Source organism: Elephas maximus, chromosome 2 (genome assembly GCF_024166365.1).
Source record: "Elephas maximus indicus isolate mEleMax1 chromosome 2, mEleMax1 primary haplotype, whole genome shotgun sequence".
In the NCBI taxonomy this organism is placed as follows: Eukaryota; Metazoa; Chordata; class Mammalia; order Proboscidea; family Elephantidae; genus Elephas; species Elephas maximus.
In genome coordinates, this window is record NC_064820.1 from 37,458,106 (window position 1) to 37,475,701 (window position 17,596).

A 17,596-nucleotide genomic window follows, 5' to 3' on the forward strand; every position below is an offset into this window, starting at 1 on the left:
TTTCTTGCTGATATGTGCATACATCATCTGTGTAAGGACACAAAAATGGCTAACAGGACTGCCTCTGGAAAGAGAAAACTTTTACCGGAAGGCAAAAAAACAAAAACACCAAAGCCACTGCCGTCAAGTCAATTGTGACTCAAAGGGACAATATAAGACAGAGCAGAACTGCCCCATAGAGTTTGCAAGGCTGTACATCTTTACAGAAGCAGACTGTCCCATCTTTTTCCCACGGAGTGGCTGATGGGTTTGAACCACCGACCTTTCGGTTAGCAGCCAAGTGCTTAACCACTGCACTGCCAGGGCTCCTTTTACTGGAAGGCAAGGGGAGGTAAAAGACTTTTAATATCTATATGAATCATCATCTACTCAAGTATCTAAGAGAAAGTTATCTTAAAATACAAATGCTCAAGTTTATTCTGGCCCTCCTCAATCTGAATCTCTGGAATTAGAGCTTAGAAATTTTAATTTAAGAAGTGTTCCCCAGGTAGCTCTCATGAACAATCAAGTTTGAGTTCACTGCTATCAATATTATCTTTGTATTACATTATAAAAACTGCCCTTTATTGGGAAAAAACATTAGATAGCTCTGTCATAATCAGTACAAAAAAACAATAGGTTCATAAAAGGAACAGGTTATAACTTAAATTCATAACATACGCTGACAACTTAATAGTGTGACTATAAAACAGAAGATTAATTTCTTTTTTCAATAAGCAGGAGAAATGATTTAAAATGACTTAAAAAGATCAGATATCATTTGCTAGGCTGTTTTAAGTTTGTGTATTTGATTTTAGCTTCTTCATAGAAATAAAAGAAACAATCATGGCGAAGAAAATTAAAGAAAAGTCTAATTTGGAATGCATTATATAATTGAGAGTGGGGAAAAGAAACAATTTATTTGGGTCATCATTAAATTAATATAACACAGGCATGCACTAACTAATAACAGGGAAAGCCACCTTGAGATGCAGGGTAGAGTAACTGATACATGAGTAACAACTGGTACAAAATCATTAGCAGAGTGATAACCAATGTTTCTTTTGACTAAGGAGGAGAAGATACTAAGGAGTATCAATCCAAGTTATTATTTCATATGATATGGTTAATGCAGGTCTAGTTACAGCTATGAAAACCATTAAGCCATGCCAAAACCACATAATATTAGTAAAAAATTTAAAGGGTAACAATTGTATTTCTAAAGGAACCCAAATCAGATTCAAAAGTTTGAAAATATGGGCTTAAAAGATTTTTAGAACATAATTACAACCCAGCAAAGTGTTGAGCATTAACTTTGAAACCTGAATCTCAATTTTAACTTTGTCACTTAAACAGATGTGTGATCTTTAGTCATTTAGCCACTCTGGGCTTCAGTTTCTGGATAATAAGAAACATTGCACCTTCACTTACTATTATTGTTATAATAGTTTTCAGGTGGGAAAATGTGTGAAAAGAGCCAGCATGGTTATCTGTCATTAGTAACATGTCAGTTCTTGTTCTTTGCTTCCCTTTTAAGAGAACTCTGAGAAACAATATCAGAATTTTACTGGATGACTAAATATTCAGGAAGAGTAAAATGCAAGCCAGAAAGATTAAAAAAAAAAAAAAAAAAAAAAAGCTTGTCCCAAGTTATATAACTAATTTGGGAGACAAGCCGGAGTCTCCTATTTCTTATCCAGTGTTCTCCTACAGTCTCCTGGTCCTCTAAGAGTCTGGGGGAAGGTTCTGACCTTAGAAAGAAACAGAACCAATATGGTATTGAATTACAAAATTTTCTGGAAATTATGTGCTCAGGGAACTCGTATTTGTCAGCAATAACAAGATTTATATACCCAATAAATTTGAATATGGTTTTACTGAAACGAGTCGTATTAAAGCAAAAGTTGTTTATGATGTCAATTCTAACATATATAATACATTTAAGTCATTATATGAATTTAAGTTTTTATTTGTGTATTTCACTGTAGTGCTGTAACAACAAAATGACATCTGTGTACCAGAGCATACATACATCAACAGTAAGATGTAACTTTTCATTACACCACTGCTAAATATTTAGTTTCTCATAAGAGACATAAGCATGTAAGATGGCCACACCAAATAATTTTCTGTTTTTTTTTTTTCTTAGACAATCTTAATTTTTTTGTCAGTAATACTTTATCAACCTTACTTTTAAGAGAACGTAAATTATCTGGGTGGTGGGATGTTGGGGGTGGGGAGGTTCATTCAACTGTGTTATACTGCAATTGTTGCTAGAATAATCTCACACGCACCAATAAGGAACTGTCACATAATTAAGGGCTAGTTACTGTTGTTAGTTGCACAATGATAAAGTTCTTTTGAAAATATTGGTTAGCCCACTTATATGTGAAAAATGCCCTTTCTACTTACGCAGAAGAAAAAAAATATTCAGAAAGTTATTTTTGGCCTTGCTATGTCAAAAAGTCAACTGTACAAAGATCTACGTGTTTAACCTAAAATTATAATTTTAAAAGTCTATTAAAAACAAAAATGTCATGCATTTTTATTATCAATTATGCAGAGGCTTTAAAACTGTTGCAAGACCATATAGTATATATTAGCTTTTATACTGCTAATGCACAACTAACAGCAAACTTGATTAGATTAACAGAAATCTGTCTTAATTACACCTTTATATATCACACTAGAGAGACAAATGCCACAAGATCTGCAGAAACATTCAGTTCTGAGTACTCATATGGCAGGATTTCACTTTTTGTATTGTAATCCTTCACACAGAGAATAACAAAACATAAGGAAAAATCTGCAGTCTCACGTTACAAAAAAACGTACTGCTATAAAATATTAAGAAGGGGTAAAGGATATCGTCTACAACACAAAGTAACTTACAACTAGTGTCAAAAAGCAAACAAAACGTCTAAATAAAAATATCAAAATACACATAGCAACTGAAGCACAAATACTGCATTAAATACAGTAAAGATTTAATACGACAATGCACTAGTTAATAAAATAAACAAAAATAGGGGAAGCTAGGGCTACCAGCAAATAAAACCAAAATGATGGGGAAAAAAATCAGAACCACTGCTTTTCCCCTAGTCGGAGCACAATTTGGGGAGGGGGGGAGTGTCTTTCCATTCATATAATACCTAACACTGTACATTAAGTTTTTAATGTCACAGAAAAACTTAGTTCTTCTATGAAATTCTTTAAATTCTTGATAAATTCTTCAAAGTAGACATTATTATGAATGAAAAACAACCAACAAATGGGCACCTGATGTTTTGTAACACTGAAGATTTACAGAAACTTTTTAAAAGTTATCATAATCTTTTTTGTCTTTTTTCCCCTCAGCTTCAAATCCATCAACTCCATCGCTATCCCTTCTTCGTTTTCTGTTGCTGTGGATGTTAAAACGCTGGCTCATTTGGGGTAATGGATCCATGCCTAGAACTTTGTGTATCTGGCGGAATGCAAGGAGTCTCAATGCAAACTGCAACAAAAAGAGCCAGAATTTAATTTCAAAATATTAGATCTATGCATTCTGTAACAATAAAAAAAAGCATATTTAATGAAAGAAATACCTCATACAATCCAAGTTTCACAACTGAAATATCCCATATGTTGTGGTGTTTCTGCTTCAGGCTTCTCTGTGTGCATGTTGTTTAACACTTAAGTTAAAAACATCTTTTAAAAATTTCAGTGTCATGTTAAAAAAAAAACAAAAAACTCACCCTACTGAAACAATGTAAAACAAAAAAAGTGTCTCGACACTGAGTAGAGCCCTCTGTGATTAATAGTTGGGTACTTCCCTACTCTTCCCATTAATTATGACGGAGTATAAACAATAAGCTGTTTGCTTTCATGAAGATTACCATCTAGTGGGGAAAGAACACATGAAAAACAAACTAAAAAAATAACTCAAAGGTAGTCCCCAACTTACAACATATTCAAGCTATGACAAACTGCACTTACAATTGTCTGTTTCTTTTGGTACATCTTATTAATAATATGTACTATGTACTACATATAATGTTAAAATATATCTGTAAGTTTATACGTAATGTTTCAAACCCCCAAAGACATACTGGTAATAAAAGGCAACAAAAAGAGACAAAATAAAAAAGAGGTATTCAACTTATGTCAGAACTGACTTACAAAGGAGTCATCCGAACAAAACCCCATCCTAAGTCAGGGACTACCTGTACTTATGAATTATGATAAATGACATCAAGAAAATAAAAAGGATGCTGGGAACCAACAAAAATGGAAGAAATCTGCTTTAAATAGAGTGGTTGGTGACGGCCTTCCTAGGCAACTGCTGGACGGCATATACAGTATTTTTTTCTGCAAACAGGGCAGCACATATATAAACATGCACAGCGTGCTTAGAAGAAACAAGGTGTGAGGAGGACATTTACACACGTGAAAAACAATACCTAATTGGTAGTTATGTTGTTGGTGGTGCTGTCAAGACGGCTCCAATTCATAGTGACCCTGTGTCTAACAGTACAAAATGTTGCCTAGTCCTGCACTATCCTCAGAATAGTATGTATGTTTGAGCTCACTGCTGCAGTCACTGTGTCAATCCATCTCATTGAGGGTCTTCCTCTTTTTTGCTGACTCTCTACTTTACCAGCATCAAGTCCTCCTCCAGGCATTGATACCGCCTAATAACATGTCCAAAGTAAGTGAGATGAAGTCTTGCCATCCTTGGTCCTAGGTAACATTCTGGCTGTACTTATTCTAAGACAGTTCTTCTGGCAGTCCATGGTATATTCAGTATTCTTCACCAATACCATAATCCATATGTGTCAATTCTTCAGTCTTCCTTCTTCATTGTCCAGCTTCCGCATGCATATAAGAGGACTGAAAATACCATGGCTTGGATCAGGCACACCTTAGTTCTCAAGGTAACATCTTTCCTTTTTAACACTTTTAAGAGGTCTTTTGTAGCAGATTTGCCCAATACAGCATTTGATTTCCTGACTGCTGCTTCCATGGATGTTGATTGTGGATCCAAGTAAAATGAAATCCTTGACAACTTCAACCTTTTCTCCATTTGTCATGATATTGCTTACTGGTCTAGTTTTGAGAACTTTTGTTTTACGTCGAGGTGCAATCCACACTGAAGGCTGGGGTCTTTGGTCTTCATCAGTAAGTGCTTCAAGTCCTCTTCACTTTTGGCAAGCAAGGTTGTGTCACCTACATATCGCAGGTTATTAATGAGTCTTCCTCCAATCCTGATGCCGTGTTCTTCATATAGTACAGCTTCTCGGATTATCTGCTCAGCAAACGGACTAATAAGTATGGTGACCCCAACGTGTACATGTTTTCTGATTTTAACCCACACAGTACGCCCTTGTTCTGTTCAGATGACTGCCTCTTGGTCTCTGGATAGCTTCCTCATGAGCACAATTAAGTGTTCTGGAATTCCCATTCTTCGCAATGTTATCCATAATTTGTTGTCATGATCCACACAGTCGAATGCCTTTGCATTGTCAATAAAACACAGGTAAACATCATTCTGGTATTCTCTGCTTTCAGCCAAGATCCATCTGACATCAGCAATGGTATCGCTTGTTCTACGCTCTCTTCTGAATCAGGCTTAAATTTCTGGCAGTTCCTTGTAGATGCATGGCTGCAGCTGTTTTTGAATTATCTTCAGTAAAATTTTGCTTGCATGGGTTATTAATATTGTTTGATAATTTCGCATTCCATTATTTATAACTTGCATTTTTTAGTCACAGAAGTTCAGCATATTTTATATCTGTATTAGCTCATATGCATAATTTGAAAGATATTATGCAAATTTTCAATATACTCCTTCATGGCTTCCTGCATTTTCTGTCTGGCTTGAAGAAGGCCTTTTGTATGTAAAAATTTTATGGTTTGAACCCACCCAGCAGCTCTGTGCGGCAGAGACCTGTCCATCTGCTCCGTGAAGATTACAGACTAGAAAACCCTATGGGGACGTTCTACTCTGTCACATGGGGTTGTTGTGAGTCAAAATCCACTTGACGGCACCTAACAATGACGATAACAATACTTCTATAATTTTATGTGTGGCCTTTTAGGGGACCATTTTATTGTGCTTTAGGTGACAGTTTATAAAGCAAATTAGTTTCCCATTCAATAACTGAAACACATATTATTCTGTGACACTGGCTGTACTCCCTACAATATGTCAGCACTCTTCCCATTTCTACCCTGGGTTCCTATTTCCATTCATCTGGTTTCCATGCCCCTCCCTGCCTTCTCATCTCTGCTTTTGGGCAAATATTGCCCTTTTAGTCTCCTATAGTTGACAGTTCTAAGGAGCATATTCCTCAAGGGTGTTAAGTGTTGATTTTATAGGCCAGTCTATTATTTGGCTGAAAGGTGACCTCTGGGAATGGCTTCAGTTCTAAGTTAGAAAGATGTCTTAGGGCAACTGTCTTGGGGGCTCCCCCAGTCTCTATCAGACCAATAAGCTTGGTCTCTTTAATGAACCTGATTTCTGTTCTACATATTTCTCCTTTTCTAACCAGGACCTTCTATTGTGTTCCTGGTCAAGAGTGGTTGGTAGTGGTAGCTGGGGCTGGGCACCATCTAGCCCCTCTGGTCTCAGGCTAGAGGAGGCTGTGATTTGTGTGGACCATTAGTCCTTTGGACTAGTTACTTCCTTAAGCCTCTGGTTTTCTTCACTCTCCTTTGCTCCAGGTGGGAACAGCCCAACAGTTTCATCTCAGATGGCCACTCACAATCTTTTAAGGCCCCAGACACTATGCCAACTGACCTAGATATCCCAAGACTATGGTCCTTAGCCCTCCAAACCTGTTAACTCTGTCCTGCAAGGTGTTTGGTTAAGTCTAAGAAGTTTCTGTAACTGTGTCTCCTATGTGCTCTGTTACACATATGAATATACATGCAACACACACAAATATGTATGTAGAAATATATCCACAACTATACCTATGTATGCACGCATGCATACGCCTGTAGACCTCCTACATCTATTTAGAATACAGCTCTACCTATACATCCACTCACAAATTACTGTTTGTTATTACTGTTTCAAGAACATAGGTTATGTGTGGCCTTTTAAGTAATTTGGAATTTGTATGTATGCAGATTTTTTTCTCAAATGATTAGCCAACTGTCTCAATACCATTCTGCTGACAATTCATCCTTTTCCGCTGATTTCAAATGTCACTTTTATTATACATTAATTACTGATAGACTAATAATCCACTTCTAGGCTCTTCCATTCCAAAGATTTATCTACTTCTGTGCCATAACTACACTACTTATAATATTTCTGTTGCTTCATAGGATTGCTTTAATATCTGGTAGGGTTGAACCTTTCTTGTCAATTCTGTAGTATGTATTTCCAATTCCAAGTGAAAATGAAAATTAATTTGTTAAGCTTTATTCTTTCCCACTTCCCTGGAGTTTTTTTTAAGATCCTTATCTAACTGGTGCTTTTGTAGTTATATATATTAGCTCATTTAATCCTCAGAACATTCCTACTTGAGGCAAATCCTCATTTTTTCAATCTCTTGTTACAAAGAGGTTCAGAGAACTTCCTAAAGTCATACACTAACAAATGGCACAGCTGGTATTTAGACTCAAGAATTTTGACTCCAAAGCCCACATTTTAAATTACTACATTAAATTGCCTCTCTAGTGGTAGGAGAGGCTAAATCATAACAATAAGAACCAGAAACCATGCATCACATCACCTCTGTACAACCAGAGGACTTAAATACTTTATTGAATTTGATATATAACCCAAAAACCAGATTTAAAGAGACACTGAAAATACTACTGCACTTCTGTATTATAAAGTACACTTGGACACACACACATTAATTACATAAATAATTTTAATATTACACCAGTGAAATCTAGTTTAAGTGAACTTTCTTATAGTTTATATTCCTTTCGAAGAAATCACTGTATAATTCTTCTACTTTTTAAGTAAGCCTTTATAGTTTGTATAAGGGCTTACTTAGTAAAAAAGTAGAAGAATTATATTATACAGTGATTTCTTCTAAAGTACAATTTAAAAAAAAGCCTTAAGGGCAGCTAACCGAACAAAACTTTGGGATTAGGAACACAGTGGTACCTGTGCGCTGGATGTGATGTCTTCGCGCTGCTGGTCAGTCATCGTTGCCAAGGTATCAAACGGGTCCTTCTCACAAGGATCCAGAAGTCCAGGACTACCTATAGCAATCACCGTAAGAAAGAAAAGGGTTAGCATTATCTATTCTTAAAGTAAGAGTTTCCATCCAACTATCAGAGCCCTGGTAGCACAGTAAAGAGCTACGGCTGCAAACCAAAAGGTTGGCAGTTTGAATCTACCAGCCACTCCTTGGAAATCCTATGGGGCAATTCTATTCTGTCCTGTAGGGTTGCTTTGAATTGGAATCAACTCCATGGCGATGGGTTTGGTTTGGTCTGGTTATTCAACTACCAAACTAAAAAATAAAACGTTAAGTAAAACTTGCCTTTAAGAATAATTCCTGAAGAAATACACTCAAAAACTCTTCTCAATGCATCTCCAGGGCTCTGAGGACTAGATGCACTACTGATCGCTTTCTCTACTAATAACTCCATAGCCTAAAAATAAAAAACATAAAATTGTGTTTAACAGCACTCGGATCAAAGAAATATCTCATTTTCAAATGCTAGAATGACAAAGTACTTTGGAAGTGTCATTAAACATTTTAAACAAAGTTATACAAGTAAAGAAAACCACAGAAAATAAAAATTAAGTATAACAAGAACATTTAAAATTAAACAAAACATCAACTAATGAAAACTAGTAAAAAATTTACATTTTGAAAAGATTGATTTGTGCTTAATGAAGAAAAATGCAAAGTTATGTTTTTTTTTTTGATTATTGCTATTCTTTACTATTAAAATATGACAGCCCTTAAAAATTCTTTAGCTATTTAGAGCTCTCACACATTTGTTCTATTACCAACAAACTAATGACACTAAGCAGTTAGAGCAGGACAATCTTCTACTAAGTAAAGAAGACTTCTGTTTTTTCTTCATAAACAATGGATATTATCTAAATCTTTATTTGATGCACAACTGGACTTCTATTATCCCTAGGGAAAATACAAATTATGTTTTCACTGGAAATCTATATTTGAGAGACTAAAAATTGAAACCAGTGAGCAAAAAGAAAAGCATAAGCGTAGATTTAGAAAGAAGCCAACCCAGGAAGTGTTTTGAAGGTTCTCTTAGAGAAATTTGTTTATCTTTAGATTTTTTAGTTGCGATATACTTCACACACTGTAAGAGTCGCCATTTTGAAGTGTACAACTTCGTAATTTTTATTATAGTCACAAAGTTGTGTAGCCGTCACCACTAATTCCAGAACATTTTCATCACCCCAGAAAGAAAACTCACAGCCATTTACAGTCACTCTCCATTCCTCCCTTCCTCCAACCCTTTATAATCACTAAACTTTCTGTCTCTATACATTTAGCTATTTTGTACATTTCATATAAATGGAACCATACAGTATGCAGCTTTTCTTTTACTTAGTATAATGCTTTTAAAATTCATCCATGTTGTAGCTTTTACTTTTATTTAAAATGTGACTACCAATAGCAATTCAAAGAAACTGAATAGCTAGGCGTGCCAATGAAATCTATAAGATGACACCTAAGCTGAAAATACCTTATAAAGAATACGTTTCAGTCATCTAGGCAACCCTAGGCATGTCTATGCAATACTTCTCATTTCTAGACAAATCAGGTTATTATTTTAAGATTTCTAATAAAGTGTGAGATCCTAAAGCATAAGGTCAGTGTCATTCATTTCTGTACACCCCTGCCTAACATAAATAACCAGCATATAAAACAAAACAAAAAACCCAGTGCAGTCAAAGATGATTCAGATTCACAGCGACCCTATAGGATAAAGTAGAACGGCTCTATAGCGTTCCCAAAGAATGGCTTGGTGGATTCAAACTGCAGACCCTTTGGTTAGCAACCACAACTCTTAACCTCTGCGCCACCAGGACTCCAAATCAGCATATAGTAGATAATAAATGTTTATGATACTGAGTAATTTTAGAAACAATGGGAAAATAATCTTGATGACTCCAGTAATAAAAAGAAATAAATGGTAATAATTTACTAGTAAATTATTGATGTTGTGCTTAAAAACAAAAAACTGAAGTCACAAAAGATGCAACTTTCCATAAATGCCTCAAATTTTTACTAAGTACTCTGAAATTGTTAACGGAAAAATAAGTGTTAAATAGCTATAATCTAGATATGTCTTAGATATAAAATGTGTTTCAAGTAATTCAAAGCTCTTCCAAAATCTGCTTATTGACTGACCTTATGAAACGAGAATTTATAATTTCTACTGCCATATAAAGGTAGAAATTAATTAGAACTAAGAAATTAATTTTATGTAACACAAAAGTCAACATACTTAAACATACAAAATACAAGTACGTCAACTATCTGCCTTCCAAAATCATTTGCTGTGAAGTACGCGATGTAAAAATAATTTTCTAAAGAACATGGTTGCTTTTCCAAGCAGGTACCTACAATTACGAAGTCAACAATAACCTACTGCCAACAGGACAGAGCAGAACTGCCTCACAGTGTCTCCAAGGTGTGGCTGGTGAATTCCAACTACTGACCTTTTGGTTAGCAGCCAGAGCTCTTAACCACTGAACCACCAGCAACCATACACATGGTTTATAAACTCTGAAACGTATGCATTCAAAAGCAAAATGGCAACATCAAAGATGAAGAGAACTGAATTAGGGAAATGAAAATTTAGGCTAACGTAGAGGATCTTGGATGCCAGCATTTTTTTTAAGTTCTGCATATTAAGTGATTTGAAATTCAGGACTGGATTATTTGCTTAATAGAACAAAAAACATAAACATTCACAAAGTGTATTTTTTCCTTCCCATCTACAGTAGTACTAATAAGAATAAAGGCAGTTATTGTTACTGAATGCTTACTGTCAGGCAAGGTGCTAAGCACTTTGAATGCATTTCATTCAATTGTCATAGACTTTTAAAATAGATTATGCCTCAATTTTAAATATGAAAAAAGTGAAGCTTAAAGAGGTTAAGTGTAAGTAGCTTGTCCAAGGTCATATAGCTAGATGATAAAGCTGAGATTTGAACCCAAGTCTGCCTGACTCAAAGCCTGTTTTTTGTTAAACTGCCACTATGTTTCTATAATGGATGATCCAGACAGATAACATTAACTAGCTTCCTTGAATATTAGTTTCTAGCCCTAGTAAAGGCAAATGGGCCACAAAAAAAAGAACACCGGATGAGACAGTGGTAATATAGGTACTTTCAATGGTGGGAATATAAACTGGTATATCCTTTTTCTACAGCACAACTGGCCAAGTCTATAAAAAATTTAAGAGGCACATACTAGTTAGTCCATACTATTTAACTAATTAACATGCCGGTACCAAGAATTTAGAATAAGATACTATACTTTAAAAAAAGGACACAAAAAATATTCAACGCAACTGCGGATCTGTAATAGTCTAGAGCCAGGCTAAGTGTCTAACATGAGGAGGAAGTCAGGTTAAACAGTTGTGGTAGTAGTCACAGTCACCATTCTCTTCATCATAGCTAACACTCACTGGAAGCTTATCACGCACTGAAAGCACTGTTCTAGGTAGGCTTTTCCATATCTTAACCAATTTAATCATCACAACTACCTTCAGGAGGCAGATATGGCTATTATTCCCATTTTATAGTTAAAAGATTTTTATGCTATTAAAATAGGATTTGATGAATACCATTATGAGTGACTATATATACAAACCCATTTATATACTCCAGTTAACATCTCTGATACATGCACGGCAAACTTCTGTTCATAAGTCTGTTCTGCAGCTTCAGTGAAGAGGTTGTATTTTTGAGACATACTTATATTTATGAACAGTACCTTTTTGATATTCAACAATTCCTAATAAAAACTGTCAAGACCTATGGGGAAAAAAAAGTTTACTCATAGCTTTTGTTGATTTAGGGGTATGTGTATGCAATTAAAGGAGCCCTGGTGATGCAGTGGCTAAGTTCTCGGCTGGTGATTTGAACCCACTCAGTCACTCCACAGGAGAAAGATGTGGCAGCCTGCTTCCGTAACGATTAAGCCTTGGAAACCCTATGGGGCAGTTCTACTCTGTCCTATGGGGCTGCTATGAGCTGGAATCAATTCAATGGCACTGAATGGTGGGTATGCAATTATTAATAGGTAAATTTTTATTAGGAAGTACTTAAGTGCTGAGTCATCATCTTTAATTTACAGTAAATGAGATGATATAAACAAACAAAAAAAAAAAGCTTCTTGCCGTCAACTTGATTCCGACTCATAGCAACCCTATAGGTCAGAATAAAACTGCCCCACAGAGTTTCCAAGGAGCGGCTGGTGGATTCAAACTGCCAACCTTTTGGTTAGCAGCTGTAGCTCTTAACTACTACGCCACCAGGGTTTCCAATATAATTCGCAGCTTCTTTTGCAACCTAAGAGAATGTTAGTTCTTTGCCCTGAAATGTCAGTGTTCTATCATTTTAAAGTTCTTCGTTTGTTCCATCAGCGACAGTCAGGTACTCTCTTACTATAACTACCACTATTGTTGTTAGGTACCTTCGAGACGATTTCCACTCACAGTGACCTCATGTAACAGAGCAGAACTGGCCCATAGGGTTTTCTAGGCCATAATCTTTATGGGAGCAGATCACCAGGGCTTTCTCCCAAAGAGCTAATGGGTAGGTTTGAACTGCCAACCTTTTGGTTAGCAGCTAAGTGTTTAACTGTTGTACCACCAGGGCTCCTTAAGCCACTACTACTATAACCTAAATTACTTAGGAATACCCTCAGAAAACTACAAACCAAACTCCTTGCCGTCGAGTTGATTTCAACTCAGTGACCCTATAGGACAGAGTAGAACTGCCCTACAGAGTTTCCAAGGAGCACCTGGTGGATTCAAACTGCGACCTTTTGGTTAGCAGTCATAGAATTTAACCACTATGCCACCAGGGGTTCCAAATATATAAAAAGAAATGTTAAATCATATATTTCAACTGCTATTAGAGCAGAAAATATAATTATAGCCATTTTCTCAGTCTCTCCTTTGGGAACTGCCTACATTTGACAGATTTTTCTGTTCTGTGTAATACTCCTTAACCTACTATACTGTTTAGAAATAAAATATACAAAAAACACATTAAAAAATTAACTATATACCTTTTGTAAACTACAAATGAAGATTTAGAGGCTATGCAGAAATTCTGTTGTCAGACCAAGCTTACAATACAGCTTCATCTATATTTTAAAACATTTTTATCACCATGGAGTAGGACAAAAAAAGAACTAATTTGAAGGCAGAGTACCATTTTCAGTACTTTGTGAAACAGTAAAGGAAATACCATAAAAGCAGGTATTGTTAAGTAAAGGTTTATTCAAAGTCAAGAAATCTGAATGCTAAAAAAAACTTAAGATAATAAAGTTTTTAAGAATTTCAAATTTCTTTTATGAAAATCAAGAAAAGAGACTCTAAGGTGACAGCACACAGCAACACCTTGAGATCTCTCTCTCTCAAAATATAATTATGACTAAGTAGTACTTAAAAATGTACACACTACCTCTACTCAAACAAAAACATAATAGCGTCAATCAAACACATGAAAAGGTCAATGAAAGAGATAATGCTTCCAAAAAATTTGAGTGGCAAGGCCTGGGCAACTAACTCTGCACGTAGTTTTGAATTTGGCTTTCCAGAGAGAAGACTGGGTGGTGGGGTTGGGGTGGAGCTGGCTGGCAGTTGAGTGAACAGAACACAAACAATTTCATCAATAATCTCCAGCTTGGAGAGAGGCAGAGTGAGTTGTGTAGCAGACAGTCCTAGGAGAAGAAATTTTTCATAAAAGTAAAAACCCCTTCTGACTACCTTTCAACTCACCAGAGAAAAGCAAAGCAAGACAATTCACCATCCTAAGGACTCTGTGGAAAGCAGGAGAGGAAGAACAGAAGAATGATAATTATTCATACCTAATTACCTCTAAGGCAGCCCCAGTGGTGCACTGGGTAAGAGCTTGGCTGGCTTCTAACCAAAAGGTCGGCAGTTCAAGTCCACCAGGTGCTCTTTAGAAATCCTATAGGGCAGTTCTACTCTGTCCTATAGGGTTGCTAGGAGTCAGAATTGACTTGACAGCAATGGGTTTGGTTTTGGTTTTTAACTACCTCTAATAATCAGCAGATACTTGGCAAAAAGGTAGATAAAAAAGAATATAAGGTAAGATCTTCTGGAGGAGTTAGACGCAGGGAAAAGTAATGTCAAGGATGACTGTAAACTCTCAACACAAGGGCCCCAAAATGGCTTCACATAATCCTAAACCCTCTTTTGCTTCAGGGGAGCAGTTGTTCCTGAAAAGAGATGATGAAAGTGCTTCAGGAAACAAATGAGGCAGACTCTTCAAAGGCAAAGGTTCTTGGATCCCCATCCTGGGTTTAAAGAACTGTTTCATGCCTGAAGGTGTACCAAAATGGAATATACCTTATAGACAGTACCACTGTGCATTTAATAACGACTTAGGAGAGAGCACAGCCCACATCTGCTAGCAAGGCTGCAGACGGCCCAGAGATAATCCTCAAAGGGTAAGAAAAAAGTATGAACAGAATCCAAGAGAATTCTCTTTTGGATGTCTTAGCAGAAAAAGAAGATTGCAATGCAATGGCCTACCCTACCCTACGAACTAACAAGATGAAAAACTAAAAAGAAATCAACATGACATATTTGTATATATTTAGAACACAGCATGAAAAACAAATGAAAATCTATTCTGGAAGAATCTTAAGGAAATGAAGCTATAATTTGTTAATGTTTGGAGTTATAAGACAACTTGATGAGTACCTAAAGTCAAAAATATTAAGAGCATAAAGTTGAGATGAAAAGGAAGACTGCAGAGCTAGGGAAAGAAATTCAAATGCAAAATATTACTAGAAGACTAAGAAATACACGATAAATAGCAAAGTGGATAAGAGTATAGCTGAAAACCAAGTTACTGCCAAAGAGATGATCACAGGGGACATAACAAAAATTAAAATAATTACAGAGAAGGTAACAGATATGCAGGACAAGGACAATCCAAGAATAACTGGTGTTCCAAAAATAGAGAATCATATTAATCAGAAATAACAGAAGAACATTTTCCGGTTAACTGAAAGAAAAACTGCATCTGACTCGAAGGCACTGGGTTTTTTTTTTTTTTTTTTTTTTTTGGAGCAATAGGGCACAAAGATTTCAAAGAAATACAGATTCTGAAAAAGATTCCAAGACATAATTTGGTTAAATTACTGAAATTCAGTGATAAAGAAATAATTTTTTTTAAGCAGCCTGGTAAGAAAAAAAAAAGGGGGGGGGCTAGACTCAGAATTAGCAACATTCAATGCTAGAAGATAACGGGGCAACATCAACAAATGGAAAATGAAAAACTGTTATCTAAAAATGTTTTCCTCATGAAAGTCAACTGGCAGAGATTCTCAAATATGAAACTAAAACAAAACAAAATTCAGACTTCTTAATGAAAGTTATTTGTTGATAAAATGCAGTTAAACAGTAAATGAAAAGAAGCCCTAGTACAATACCTAGTGGTTGGCACTGAACATAGAACATTAAACAACTATAGGAATATAAGTACAGGAGGTAAATGCAGTTATTTTTACACTAAGGTATAAAAAGTTTAAGTATATACATTACCTCCCTTTCTATGTTAATATATATTAAGACAGATAAATCAAGAACCAGGCTTAAATATATTACTTTCAAAAAAGTAAAGGAAAATGAATTAAAGAAAATATAACAAAAACTCCAAAACAAGGTAGGTAAGAGAGGTAAGAGGAAGTTTAAGTGTTAATTTTCCCAGCTTTTATACATGACAAGTCAACAGATACCTCCAAAAACTGTTAAATAAACACAAAGATGAATAAGAACACTTAGTATAAGGGCAACCATTACAAGAACTAAAAATACACCATAAAATTGTCTAAATTACCGCAAGGAAAACACATAAAACAGAACAAGAAAAGAACTGTGGCAAAGGACAGAAAACAAAGGAAACATTAAAAAGCACAAAGTATGAGACAGGATTACAGAATTAAGATCAAATATTGCAAATATCAAAGTAATAAAGGAGATGAATTCATCTATTCACAGGTCTGGCAAAATAACCAAATCCAACTATATAATGTATTTTGTTGTTGTCAGTGCCGTCGAGTCCATTCCAACTCATAGCGACCCTATGCATAACAGAATGAAACACTGCACAGTCCTGCGCCACCCTCACAGTTGTTGCTATGCTTGCGCCCACTGTTACAGCCACCTTGTCAACCCATCTCCTTGAGGGTCTTCCTGTTTTTCACTGACCCTTACCTTACCAAGCATGATGTCCTTCTCCAGGGACTGATCCCTCCTGATAACACGTCCAAAGTATGTGAGACGTAGTCTCACCATCCTTGCTTCTAAGGAGGACTCTGGTATACATGTATAATGTACACAACAGCCAAATCTAAATCAAAGTCACTCAGAAAAACAAAAACTAAATGCATGGAACCATACCAGACAAATACTAACAGAAAGCTGGGACGTCAATATTAATAAACGACAGGCTTATTAACTCATGGCAGAAGGTGTTAAATGAGGGGTCTTTTATAATGGTAAAGGTGCAATTCAACACGATGATACAACTGTTGTTAAGTGCTTATGTTCTAAAATACCATAGCAACAAAACATAAAAAGCATAAAACTGTAGGAACTATAAACAGAAATAAGCACAACAGAAGTAGTGATTATATCTCACCCCGATTAAGTCCATGGACAGATGGAGACAAAAAACATGTAAAGAAAGGCTACAGAAGATCTGAACAAAATAAGTGATAAAATCTGAACCAGCAGGTATACATACAGTCTACCTTGTTCAGAACATCTTATTTAAGTACCCACAAGTAAGTTTCTAAAAATTGTGTATTTATTAGATTACGAAGAAAAAAATTTTAAAAATTACAAATAGATTATGATTGTTAGAATTCTATAAAAACTAGAAATTATTAATAAAAGAATCCCTCCTTCAACCATACAGAAATTAAAAACTTCCCGCAAAACTACTTGTGGCTTAAAGACACCATGCATCTCTGGTCAACTGATTTTCAACAAGGGTGTTACGTCCATTCAATGGGAAAAGAAGGGTCTTTAATAAATGGTGGTGAGAAAGCTGAATTTCCACATGCAGAAGAATGAAGATGGACCTACACTTCACACTGTATACAAAAAGTAATTCAAAATGGATCAAGAACCTAAATGTGAGAACTAAAACTACAGAATCTTAGAAGAAAACACAGGGGCATTAATTGCTTCGGGACCTAGTTTTTAACAATGGATTCTTAGATATGACACCAAATGCACAAGCAGCAAAAGATAACAAATGAGACCACAAAAAAAATTAAAACTTTCGTTTATCGAAGGACTTCATCAACAAAGTAAAAAAACAAACTACAGATAGGGACAAAATTTGGGGGAACCATATATCTGATAAGGGTTTAATATCCAGAATATATGAAGAACT

At 35.6% G+C, this 17,596-nt stretch overlaps 1 protein-coding gene across 1 annotated transcript in view; it reads right to left on the reverse strand.

Annotated features, from left to right (window-relative positions):
- Positions 1 to 827: 827 nt before the first annotated feature.
- The window catches only part of ZFR (zinc finger RNA binding protein), an 86,762-nt gene continuing 69,993 nt past the window's right edge, over positions 828 to 17,596 (reverse strand). The window contains exons 18-20 of the mRNA XM_049861681.1: positions 8,475 to 8,586; positions 8,093 to 8,190; positions 828 to 3,475 (exon numbers count right to left, since the gene is read on the reverse strand). Of these exons, the coding sequence (XP_049717638.1) occupies positions 3,296 to 3,475; positions 8,093 to 8,190; positions 8,475 to 8,586 (390 nt within the window). The 3' untranslated portion in view covers positions 828 to 3,295. The remainder of the gene's footprint in view (positions 3,476 to 8,092; positions 8,191 to 8,474; positions 8,587 to 17,596) is intronic.